Raw genomic sequence first — 13,556 nt, 5'->3', positions numbered from 1 at the left:
TGGTTCCATTTGCTGTAATATCCACAGCCACCTCCCTTTGTAGCAAGATTATATGACAAGCTAAATAAAATAAATTCTCTGTGCTGTACTGCAGAATTATGAGGTTGCTTGGTTGTTGTTTGGTTGGTTTTCTTCTTCAGTTGAAATCAAGTTGTACAGGTTGTACGGGTGAGGTTGCTTGGTTGTTGTTTGGTTGGTTTTCTTCTTCAGTTGAAATCAAGTTGTACATGTTATTACCTGATTTTGGATAACATGCTTTCAAATATTAAAAGAAGTACATTTATTGCATCTAGAGGGATAATGTCTGCAGCAGAATATAAAAATACCAAAATGATGCAAAAGGAATTTGCATCTCCTACTAGAAATTCATACCATCTGTTGGTAGAACAAGAAAATAGTCTTTATGAAGCATCCAAAATGATGTCAAATCCAAAGGATGTTGATACATTGCAAAATAATTTTCATAATGAAGACTTTTCAGTGAGAAGTTCTTGTTCCTCCCTCAGGCCAGTCCCTTGAGAGGGGGTGAGCAGAAGTAATGTTGGTCTGACAGGAAGATACAGAAAACTGTGCTGTGAGTCATTGTATATCAGTAATTGTCACTTTAATTCACACTTAAGAAGCTAATATAGGTTGAGTTTAAGTCAATAGCTATATTCTGAACAGAATCATTTCCAAAGAATGCATACATAGATATATATAGTTATATAAACATAAAGAGAACTTGGTATGATAATTCAGTGTGCAGTTGAGGGATTAAGATAGCACTGATCTTACTTAATTTCTTGGCTTGTGAATATTTATGGTAATTTATTTATAATTAATTTATTTATAAACAAAGATGTGATGGCTTTGGGTGCTTTAGAGTAAATCATCAGTCTGAATCATTCAGACATAGAGATAGAAATTACAAATTTCAAATATAATTTTAAATTATGGGTTCATTAAAGTTGTTACCTCACACTAGTATGGGTTTTGATCCTTGAATAAAAAGGAAATGAAAATCACACTAAGCTTAGAAAAGTGTCCATGGGACATGTCTTTTAAAATGTTTTAATGCCTTATGTGATACATTTATATCTTGCCCTATTTACACATGTTTATGATTTGCTCAAACCAAAGCCAATTTCTTTATAATGTCCATGAGTATATCTTCTCTCAGGTGGTTGTTCACATTGCCAGTCTCAGGTTTTTGCCTTTATTTTTGCTGCTATATTCATCTTGTTTAGTATTTGCTGGGGTGGTGGTTTGCGGGGGCTAAAAATAGCTAAAATATCTTGGGGCACAAACTGCCTGTAGAATTCAAAATGGAAAGTGAAAATATTTTTTAATCTAACTTCAGTAGCTGTTGTAGTCTCTCAGACATTTGAGGGAAGCTGAGGTTCATGTAAATATTTATACATGGTTAATTATTGAGAATATTTAGTTTTGTTTCATTAAAAAGGAAATGAGAGTAAAAAAAGAGCAGTAGTGCAAGGAAAAGCTTGAGAGCTCACTTTCTTATCTCAAAGGGAAACATTTAGTGGAATTAAAGGTAACACATAAAAATTGACATATATGTGTTTATCCTTTTCAGTGAATGATATTGAGCAATTCATTGCCTTACAACATCTTCAGAATTTAGAATTTAGCAAGATTAAAAGAGACTTTGGATAAATGGGAGTGTAATGAGCAGGACTCATTATAATATTTCAAAGCAATAAAGATTGATGGCAGGAGAAAATCTGCAAGTGGAAGTGCTTAAGCAAATCTAAGTGAGATTAAGGCAATGCTCTTGTGCAGGGCACATGGTACCACTTACATTTCACACAGGGATATGTTGCACTTCTTCTTTAAAGGCATCTGTAGGTGGTCATTGCTAGGGGTGGCAGTGGCTTGACAGCAAGTCAAGGTTTGTAGAGAAGTTCACGTGTTCAACATTCTTAAATAACATAACAGGAAATGTATCTTTAATGTTTTATGTTACAAATTGTGCCAAACATGAAGAAGTCATGGTTTTCTTACTGTGGTTGCTCTTGGGTGGTGCAGTTTGGTGGTTTTCCTGTTTAAGTCCATAGCACCATAATTTATATTGAGATGGAATACTGTTTTTATGAATTCCATAGTAAACCCCAAGCTATGTAGAAGCAAAGTCTGACTGATATTGCATCCAACATCAGTGCTAAATATACAATGTTTAGAACATCTTAGACAAGGTGTTAAAACTTACCTCTCTCCAATAATGCATTTACAAAACAAACAGTATAAGTTTTATTTATTCAAGACCTCTGGTGCTATGCAAAATTGCTCCCGCTGCATCTTGCAGACAGTTCTGCAGCAAAAATCAGTTCTGTCCCAAATCTCTAGGTACATACAGAAATCTTGGGTTCAAGTGGAAGTAAGATCTGCTGTACTAGAGAGGCTTCCCAAATTATTACAGTTCCTGAATATTCTCATAACATCAAAAGTGACTGAACTTGCAGTTGATTGAAGTATAATTTTTTCTCAGAGATTCTGAGTGAAATGAAAGAAAGATTCAAGTACATTTTTCAAAATAAAAAATCTTTGGTTTTCAACAATAGTGTCTAATTTGGCAGATCTTGTTTCTTAAGTCAGGAACAAGTATGTTGTTAATACTGACTTAACAGACTAAATCAGTACTGCTGGTTTTCCATAGGGCTCTCAGCATTATTCTTGCACTCCTGCATCTTCATTAGTGGTAGAAGGTTTTTTTGTTCTGCCGGATGGGGCTCTGGATCCTCTCCAGTTTTTATAGCAGTTCAAAAATACATTGTAATAAAGTTGTCAGTACCTACTTTAAGATTACACTGGTTTTAATACTAAGAAAGCAGGACTGGTGACTGAGTGGCAGAATTTTCCAAAACAAGAGCGTATATGAATTTTAGTGGTGAGGGTCACTGGGCCTGAGGTTCCAGAAGCAATAAAAATTATATCATGTTCTCTTACAGGAGCCACGGTGCCCGTTTAAAGCATACTGAAAGGTTCTTGTAGGATGTTTGATTCTCAGGATGCAGCACAAGCAGAGTGTGTGTAAATCCGGTATCAGTATGACAGTAATGTACTCCTGACTGTGGGCTCTGACCTGAGCACTGTGGGTCCACCTAGCTGGCATGCGAATGTCTGGGCAGGGCTGCCTGTCAGTCCCAGGTAGCCAGTGGTATGGAGTGCCAGAGCTCCTATAACAAGGGTAAGCCACAGGGCATTACAGATACATAGAAAGGGTGCATTTGAATAGGTATGGTCATGCCCACTTAGCCCATGGTAAAAGATAGAGTGAGCTCAGACTTTCCCTCCCCACCATGCCAAAGGCGTATTTGAACTTGAACGTTCAACCTGTGCCAAAGATGGATCTTAGTTTGCTCACAGAAACAAGCTCAAGTTTATGCAGTAGAGGCTAGGATTGCTTTCCTTGGTGCTGTCTTCCATGTAGGTGAAGTTCCTGACAATTATATATAAACCATGTATAAAGTATTTTGTCAAAAAATTCAGTGTTACACTCAGCCAGCAATCAATGCTTCTGTTTCCTTTAAAATGACCTATCTTGTGTGAATTCATGAAAATTCTAATATTGCACAGTAGCAGTAATCTTACTTTTTTTCTTCTCCTCTTTTAAGATTTCTTCCCTGCATTATGCAGCAGCTGAAAGCACAGAGTTGTTTCCACATCAGATTGACAGGGATGAATGAGTTTGAGTCATATCACAGACTTTCAAATTTTAAACTATACTTACTTGTTTTCTTTTGTTAGGTACAGTCACTCTTTTCTATCCCGAGGCACTCGGAAAACAAATCTGAGTTAACAAGAGGTGTGATTTTTTTTTTTTTTTTAAACCAAGCCTGAATTGCTGCAGTGACAGCCTGATAACTGCCCTTATCTGAAATAGATTATTTCCCTCTCATTTCACACCATTCCTTTCTCCAAATTGACTTTAAAGTGCAGAATATCATCAACCAAGAAAGTTGAAGCATGCCCTGTTAGATTGTAACTTAACTCTTTAACTCCATTTTTTCAGGCCTGACTGAACTCAGTGACAGTCCAGTTTCCCTGGAGCTTGAGCGTTGCAAGTCTCCCACTTCAGGTAAAGGTGATTGGCTTCTCTTCCTGCAGTCTGTATAAGCCATTCATGTCATGCATCACTGTGTTTCATTAATCCCTAAGAAGTGAAGTGCATAGTTCCAAAGAGAAGAAATTACTGGAGAAGCGCTTTTTATGTAGCACAGTAAAATCCTAAGTCTGTTTCCTTGAGGAAAACTTAAATGTACGTGGTGCATCTTGAGGTGAACAGTGTGAAAACATTTGAAGTAAAAGGATCATGCAGGTATATTCCTATAACCTCCTATAAGAAGCTTGTTTCTCTGTTTTCTTAAAAGGCTTTCTAAGTTTTTTTACAGTAGGGAGTCCTTGAAATTCTAAATGTATATATTACGCATACGTGTACATGGAGAAATTATTTGAAATCAGCAATATGGAGATGGTAAATTTTAGCCATTAGAACCCCAGCGCCTGATTTACATCATTTGCAATGAAAGCAGAACCTCAGATAAAAATATTTGTTTATGTGCCAGGGCAGGGAAATCTTGACCACACAAAAATTCATAAATGTTTCCCATTTGACCCACAGTCCTTCAAAAGGTGGAATTCATCCATTCCTAGAGACCTTTTCAGCAAGTGCCTAGTCTATATTGATCTCTTTAGTGTGAGTTCACTGTCTTAAAGATGGTTGCTAAGAGCTGTTTTCTAGTAGCTGGCTTTTAAATGTTATGGAAAATAAGGAGGTGTAGCTGTGATACATTCATTTTCCTTGTGGTATGCATATCACTCTTCTTTTCCTTGTAGTTTGGTAAGTATTGATAGCTGGTTTTTTCCCCCCTTAGTTATGGTAACAAATACCCTATTTTGTTCCAAGTATGGTATTCAAATTCTCTGTTATTGTTTTACATATTTTATGTCATAATAACAGGATATATTAATCTTGAATGAAAGCCACTAATTAGTAATTTATAAAAAGCTGAAACTAATAAAAGTGTTTCTCTGACATAGTAAGAGCTAAAACAAAACAGCTGCTTTGAAATGTGTTTTCTTGTACTATTTGCAACCCAAAATCTGTAGATATGGAGATATCCAAGTGAAATAGCCTATAATATTAGTATAAAACTAGGGGCTCAAACCCTTGAGCAGGGCCTCAGAAAGTCATGATCTAGGCTTTAAAATAAAACATTTGATAGCTCAGTTATAATTAGCTTATTTATTGTGTGGCTCACTGGGGTTGAACTTTTCACTTTCCTCTTCAGAAATGAGCTAAAACCTTTTCTTTTCACTGAAAACTAAGAGATGACTGACTTGGTAACCATATGTGCATATTCTTAGTTTTATAATGATGAGTGTCTCCTATAACACTTTACTTTTTCTGCAGTTAACTTCAATTTTTCATTCTGCTAGTGCTCAAAAATAGCTTTCTTAGATAAATCTGAGATAATTTGCTCCAAAATTTATTCTGCTTTTTTCTGTTTTGGAGATATTCAGCAGGGAAAACATGGCATATTTATGGGTGTTTCCTATTTTAGCACTTTCATGTTGTTTTCCAAGCTATATTTATATTTTTTAAATGTGAAATCAAGTGCAGTTTTGTAGGAAGTAACTATTATTAGAACTACTTTTTAAAACAAGAAATTTCTTTTACTGTGACTGATATGAATTATTTTTATTTAATTAATGCAAAATTTAATTAATATTGCTTCTGCATACCTGCTGTAAAACGAGGCAGAATCCAACCAAGTCACTTGGAATATGTGACCTCAAAACTGCACCCTCCAAAATTTGAGAGTGGACCTAATGCTGTGCTTAACCAGCACAGCCTCACACCCACACCAGCCTTCTCACTGACTAATATTTCTTGCTCATAGAGCACAGCTACATACTTATGGATCTGTCAGGCAGGATCCCTCTACTTCCAGCCTTGCTTTTATCTGTTGAAAGTCCATGGCACACAAGCTCTGCAATGGAAGTGTGCTGTGTTCCATAAGAGCCCCGTGATCTTTGTGTTTGTAAAACCAGTGACCTCATTCCTCTGCTGAAAACAGACCAAGACTTGCTCCTTCAGAAATTTAGCAAAACCAGAAAGAACACTTGAACTGCTCTGTGAAGTGGTTCAAGTCACTGCCCAGTGGAGGAGGGCCTGCTGGGTATGGCTACATGAGGTTGCAAACACAGACAGAACAGAGTTTGGTTTGTAGCTGTTCATTCTGGTTGCCAGAGCACATCAACATCAGTTCTTCCCAGCAGGGAAGTTCATGCCAGGTGCTGGCCCTGAGTGTGCTCAATACATACACAAAGTGCAAACTGCTGGAGGGCAGTTTGAGTCTAGATGGCAAACACTGCAGACGTGATGGATGGCACAGTGGTATCTTCATCCTTAGCTCTGTCAGAAGGGCAGTGATTTGAGGAACAACATTGCTTTGCTCACGTGTGTACTTTGAGACTCCCAAGACAATGCCTAGGAAGAATCCCTAGGGCACACTAATTGCCAGTGTAGACATGAGTAGTTCTACATCTGAGAGAGCCATTAGTAGCTTAGTCAGATTTCCATTCCAGTCAGGCCATAAGAACAGTGTTGGTAAAGGTTTTTTGGAGAACTCAAAAAATCTCCTGCCTCCTCGTTTCTTGGTCTGATGTTGAACATTGTTTAGACTGCCTGAACTGTCTGTTTCCATGAAAAATTGATTATGCCTATAACATTCTAGTGCTTGGTAATGTTTTAAACTATGACTAAATTTCTGCAGAGACAGCCTAGGTCAACTCAGTAATTTGGCTGTGTTTTCTTCTCCCTGCCTCAAAGCAGAATTAGGCATTTGTGTGTTCTATCACTGATACGAGTGATGGAGCACTGAGCAAGAGACTCAGGGCTGAAGAGTACTCCTTATTTCACATGCAGGGCTAGTACATAATTCAGTACAAATTCTTCATTAAGTAATATTTAACTTGGTTCACAAGACTGTCTTCTCAGATGTTCCTCCTGTGATACTTACTAAAACATGACTTTGCAAATATTATAATTGAAAAATCAGATTCCCGTTCTGAACACCGTTCAGAATAGAACATAAACCATTTGATTAAAAGTTTTCTGAAATGCACAGTGTCACACAGAGGATAGCAGCAAGTGAAGAAATAGCATCCTTGCTTTTTAAGAATGGTAGGCAGAGGAGATGAATAATCTTCCTTAACCACTGGTATCTTGTTTAATTAAACTAGTATTTAAATACTATAGAGATGTGTTTACAACACTATAAAGGAAAAGAAGAGGTTAGTAAAGCCATTTGAAAGATTCTGCTTATTTTTAAATAGCTGAGAGGTGGCAATTTCCATTGTAAATGTATTCTAGCTGTAGTAATATATATGGAATAACACTGGTAAAAATCGTGGAAGAAAAGAACTTTAAAAACCCCAAACTCTTACCTATCTAAAGCATGTTTCATGAATGTAGAAATGCAGCAAGGCGTGCCATATCATGGTGTTTGGTGCCTTAAAACCAAAAGCCTCAGAACATCCTATTCTTATTTCTGCATGCCTTGTTCTTTCAAACTGCATTTTCAATTTTGTTTGAGATTTGGGGGTCAAAAGGGCTCTGTACTACTTTCATTCTGCAGTGGCACACAAGAGCTCAGTGGCTGTAAAGCACTCGTCATGTAAGTGGTGCTGTATCAAATGCTTGAGTTAATTACTGTGTAATGTATTACAGAACAGTACCCATTCCAGTAAATTTTGTCTTTATTTTTATCATCTCCTTAGGTAAACTTATTCAGGGGCTCTTAGGAATATAATGTATAATATATAATTATGTATGTCCATTACTGTTTTAAACATTGATATGGAGCTTCTTATTGAAGGGAATTAATGGGAATACACTGTGAGCACAGGAAAATGCAACTTTGGATAGGTCATTTGTTGTGTGAGATGCAACTGGGTGCTTTAGACTTCTTTCAAAGACCAGAAGGAAAGAATTTCTTCAGTCTGTGTATAGGAGAGTTACTTTTCAAATTTGCTCTAAAATTAAAAAGGTTTTGTGGTTTTTTTCTTAGAAAGCACCTTCATACTGGGGGCTTGCATTGAAAATGCTTTTAAGATTTTGAACTTTAGAGAAGGCTGTGTAAAGGTTCCCACAACTAATTCCTATGAGCTTTGAGACAGGTCCCTAATGGCAAGACCACAAATTTTTATACGTACTATGATTTCCAAGTGCTGATGTCCTTATTCATCTCACTGTTTATATCTGCTGGGTTTCGGCCTTTGCCATGCCAAACTCCCACTTTCCTATGTGAAGAGTTTTTAAAATAGCTTTCTTTCAAGAAGAATATTATTAAGTTTCTTAACAATCATTCTCTTTCTTAACATGTGGGTGACTTCAGAGTAGCTGAAGAGATTTGACTCCATTTGAAAATTGTATTCTCCTGGAAAACAAGCTAGAAAGTAAACGTTTCAAAACATTTTGTGTCTGTAAAACATGGAATGTAATTTATTTTGAAACTTAGTTACTGATAACCCTGCAAAACCATTCCTACTTATCCATGTTAAATTAAAAATAATGTTAACTAGTCTGAAGACAATAATTAGAGATTAGCTTCAGCAGTGTGGATACAACGTGCATTTTTTCACTATTTCCCATAAGCGAGGGAGTTTCTGAACAGGTGAATTCATGCTTAAGTTTTTGCAAAGGGACTTGTGTGTAGAGATTAGCAAGGAACAGGGAGCAATGTGATCTGGGGACCCAGGTTGAGGCCCTTGTGCAGCCCCTGGTGCATGGCTCAGGGTTCAAGGGGGCTTAAGCAGCAACTGGGACTGATATTTCTGAGTGTTAGCCAGGCAGAAGCTCCTTAGTAGAAAAAATCCTGTATAAAGTCACCTTCATTTTTAATAACATGAAAATCTGTGACCACAGTGCTGCTGTAATAGCTGAGGGAAACTCAGCATTGAGTGCCAGAGCTGTGAGCGCGCGTTTGTTTGTTGGTTGTGCCGTGGTGTTTTCCTTGAAAGACTGAGAGGAGCCATATGGCTACAGAGCAGGATGTTGTCAGGTCAGGAGACCTGCGTGCTCAGCTTAGCTGGCTGCTAGACTGTACCTAGGAACTCTTCCTCATCCCACAGTTGAATAATTTGACTCTTAACACTTGAAGCTCTTTTGGGTAGGGGCCGTCTTGCCTTATGCTGTAGCATCACAATTTCTGCTGGCTGCCTCCAGCACGAATATAAACAAATGATGATAGCAGACAACACTGCCGGCCTCTTGAGCCTTTATACTCCATTCTCAAATAAAACTGGTTTTCAAAAGCTCTCTGTCAGCAAGATAGGCTTACGTGCTACGTGCATGATCCTTCTTTATAATAAATGTAAAGACAGTAAAACATGCATGATTTAGGTACTAAAAACAGGTTACATAAACTGATTAAAATGTGGATATTATTAATAGTTAAAAGTTAGTTTAAAAAATTAATATAAACAGCTTTAATCACAGTAAAGCATGAAAACAACCAGCTTCTTCTGTCGTTATTACCCTCAAATATGGGGTCTATCATCAGTGATCTGTGCTGTGTCCTAGTGCATCAGTGTCCAGCTGTGTGATTGCCATGTGAAGGGTGTGCAATTGTCACATGGCAGCTCCCAAACCAAGCCTGTGTAGACTCCTTCAGAGGAATCAGAAAGTCCAAACTTTGCATGTGCTGTATGAGCCTGCTGGGAGCTATTGCGGTTCAGACACGTGTCACCATCTGGGGGACAGCTGTGGCGTGCAACACATCACACATCATTCCTGCTGTACACAAACACCTGTAACCTAGAAATAGAAGAGGTTAGACTACCAGTTTTCAAAGCTCAAAGCTGCATGATGACAGCACTAATTTAGCTACTCTGAGTCCTAATCTGTTAGTGAAGTGTCCTACAGTTTTTCTTATGAATTGCTTATCCTTTTTTCAGAGGGCTGGTTAAGCCAGATGTTGTCCTTCCCCTAAAAAGAGATGGTATCACAAGTGATGCTTCTTTATAGCAGAGCACTGATTTTCTGGAGCGGTGGCCACCCATTCACAGTCTGAAAGAGTATTTGACAGCTACTCAGATAAATGGAATGGGTTTTTAAAGGCTGTCCTGAAAATCAAACTGCCCTTTGTGTGAGTGCCTAAAATGGATGTTGGATCCTAACACTTGGAACCCAAATTAGAGAATTTTTATGTAGTAGTGTTAGGGGTGTGTATTTTTGATGTCAGGCTGCTCTGGAGAGACCTCTTCACCATGTCCTGATTTAAAGTTATGGCTACAGATGAGTTAGTGGGAGGGCTGTGCTGGTTCTACTGATAACAAAATATTGCTCAAGAGCCTCATGGGTTCCCCTACTCATCCCTGAAGAGAAAAAGAAAAACATCTAACATAGGTGCTGGCTGATATTTAATTCTGCCAAATTGCAGGCTTTGCAAAAGAATACAACAGATTTTTTTTTAAGGTATTTTGTGACTTAAAAGTGTGAGTGTCTGTTCTGGGCATCCTTCTGACCTAAAAGCTTACTAAATACAAATTACAAAGAATGTGTCCCTTATATTCATATCTTCCTGTCACTGTGGTACTTATCATGTGGGACTTTCTTTAGAAGTACAATAGTAGTAATAAAATAATTAGTTGACAAATATTGATTATTCCCTTCTAGTAACAGACAGCATGGGTAAGGGGTAAAAGCCAGAAAACCACGTGAAAAAAATAATGAATACAAAATGAAATAACCAAATTGGAAATCAAGTCTTCTGAATAATTAATAAAAGATTTCTTAAGGCATTCTTCTGATAAATTTAATGCCATTTTGACTGCTACAAGACATGCTTTATTTCAGTTCTGTGGTGTTCATTGTTTGAAAATGTGTTCGTGTGTGAAGAAATGAAAACATTTTTGAACAGAAGCAAAATTACCTGTTTCTTGCATAATTGTAACACAGCAAATAATTAAACCTTCACCGAACTGAGTGCAAATTTTGATGACTAGATAACACCACATTATGTCCTGAAGCTGCTGTATTTCGTTTCTGTGCAATCTGTCTTCCTTTCCATAATATTACAACAGTATGTTCTGTCCCCATAACCTCTACAATATGCCCTCTCTATTTCAAATGCTATCTTGAAGTATGATGTCATCAGATCTCACAATTTCATTGCACCCTCTTATTAAATTGGTTTGCAGGTGTTTAAATATTTGTGATACGCTGCATAGCCAGCATTTGCAATATTTGCCTTAATCTCATCTGTGGTTTCTATTTTATCATTCCTGTCACCACAAGGTAAGATATTGCAGCACACAGCCAAAGCTGTGTAAAACATCATTCACTCCTTGACAGCTGGAGTAATTTTTTTTTCCAGTGCTTCTTTGTTCAATTGCATTTATTTCGCTGAATGGTGTAAATGAAAATATTTAAACCAATTTTCTGCCTTTATATGCTGATTAAAAGAAAAGTGCTACAAATTTGCAACATGGTTTTAACCAGAAGATGGCATGTTGTTTTCCCTCGCTCCTTTTTCTTTCTTACTTATTAACAACTGCCTTTCTCCTTTTTCTGTTGTTTCAGTTAAAGGATCAAGAAAGTTAAGTCTGCCAACAGATCTTAAGACTGATCTTGGTACGGTAGGCGAAAGCCAACAGCTTTAAACTTCCTTACATTCATTGGCAAAACATTTTACCAACTGATTCATGAGATAACACAATAACCTCAGAGGCTTTGTCTGAAAAGGCTTTCTAAAAACCACCTATTAACCCATACAGTTCTGTTGGCAGCTCTCAGCATTTTGCTTGTTTAATATTCATTTATTTCATATAGACATATATTGCCAATCACTACACACTGTGTGTGTAATACTTTATTCTGAAAAAACTCCAGAAGTTTTCCAAGCTGGTTGTTGGTGAACTCTGCCTATAATACCCAATGCATGCGCTGGTCTATTTTCTTTATTTGGTGTCTGAGTTGTGCCACAATAGTGATAAAACAATTGAACATCTGTATTTTATGGTGTCTTTGAATGTCTGAGAAGTCAGGTTGGAAATCAGTCATTTGTCTCAGTCCTCTCCTTGAGACTTACCTCAGCCAGCTGTTAAATACATAGTTTGCTGTAATCTTTTTTCTCAATTCTGCTTTAATATTTCAGTGGAAAAGCATAATGAGAGCACAAATTTCACCTCAAAAAAGCTAAAATGAAAATTTCTATATCTTGAATAGCCTAAAACTGCTGGGAGCAGATCATACAACACCGTATCTACATAAAGGGTATTGCTCCTGGTATTTGGATTGGAATGTGTAGTTCACACAAAAATTTCTTATAAGAGTTCTTTAAATATTCTCAGTCTCAAGGAGTTCTTTCTAGTTTTACTCTCTTGGGAAGTTTCCCTTGTAAGATGACTGAAAAAGCCAAGTAGCCATGCCTCAGTGTCCTTTTAGAGATAAAAATTAAAGTTGGATCATGTCCTTGGATAAAACAGCTGAACTTCATTTCTGTCGCTGGGAATCATGTGCACCTGTTAACCAAGGTAGCACTTGTTCCACAAGGCAAAGGTCAGGGGTATAAATATGTCTTTCACCTTATAAATGACTGAGAAACTTGGAAAACTGTCAATTCCTCCTGGTAAAGGTTAAGTAAGTAAACGTTGAAAAATCGCTGGAAAATTCAACCCAAATTGTGCAGGCATCAGAATACAAAGTGATTCCATTGAAATAAGTTTGAGAAAGTAGGAATGGAGGAATATACCCAAACAAAATTTGGAGTGGAAAATTGTAATGTTCCTAATACTCCAAAAAGGTGAAAGAAATAGGCACCTATAAACCTGAAATAATAATATTTATCACTAAAATAATGGGCAGCTATTAAGAGGGAAGGTGAATACTTAGAGTATCAAAATAGCCATAGGATAGGACTTAAGACTAAGCCATATTCTACAGATCAACTTCTTTTTGTTAGTATTATTAAAAATACATTGTCTTAAAAGGACACATAGCATTAAATAACTTTAAATCCTGAAGCATAAAACAAGCAAAAGATAAACTTAATGGACAAAAGACTGGATTTACAGGAATTTGAAAAAGAAAGAAGTATATCACTGTAATTAGAATTGGTGAGAGCTTTATTGTGTAATATAAAATGTTGTATATCAGAGAAAAAGCAACCTTATCACCAGCTTTCCTGTAATCATGTTGGGAGCAGGGCATTGTAAGCTTTTCCTAGAATATATTGACAAATTGCAGGCAGATTTATATTTTAACTACCCCAACCAAACACCAAAAAAAAAGTCCCCAGAAAACCCCAAGGACAGGGGAGCAGGGTAAAAAGCTCCAGAAGTTAAACAAATTCAACCTGAAAGGGTTGGAAGCATGAGGATCCATTTTAAATGTATGACATGTATGGAACTTGGAAGATTAATAGAATGCATAATCCTGCCTGTAGTTTTGATTTCAGAGTAGTCATGTTTCTACCATTCCTTTATTTGCTTGTATTAATTATTTTTAATAGTATAGAACAAGCTAAGTATAAACTGAAATAAGCTGA

At 36.9% G+C, this 13,556-nt stretch overlaps 1 protein-coding gene across 8 annotated transcripts in view; it reads left to right on the top strand.

The window, feature by feature from the left end:
* The window catches only part of STXBP5L (syntaxin binding protein 5L), a 185,527-nt gene that overhangs the window by 139,768 nt on the left and 32,203 nt on the right, over nucleotides 1-13,556 (top strand). For 4 of the 8 annotated variants that reach the window (XM_068181932.1, XM_068181929.1, XM_068181931.1 and 1 more), the window contains one exon: nucleotides 4,013-4,078. The exons of 1 other annotated variant lie outside the window; for it this stretch is intronic. In XM_068181932.1, the coding sequence (XP_068038033.1) occupies nucleotides 4,013-4,078 (66 nt within the window). Of the gene's footprint in view, nucleotides 1-4,012; nucleotides 4,079-11,590; nucleotides 11,642-13,556 lie in introns of all 8 variants that reach the window. 3 more of the 8 variants (XM_068181928.1, XM_068181925.1, XM_068181927.1) reach the window with 2 other exon arrangements.

The sequence above is a fragment of the Anomalospiza imberbis genome, chromosome 2 (genome assembly GCF_031753505.1).
Source record: "Anomalospiza imberbis isolate Cuckoo-Finch-1a 21T00152 chromosome 2, ASM3175350v1, whole genome shotgun sequence".
NCBI lineage: Eukaryota > Metazoa > Chordata > Aves > Passeriformes > Viduidae > Anomalospiza > Anomalospiza imberbis.
Note: the sequence above shows the minus strand (reverse complement) of the source record. Positions and strands in the feature narration are given on the sequence as shown.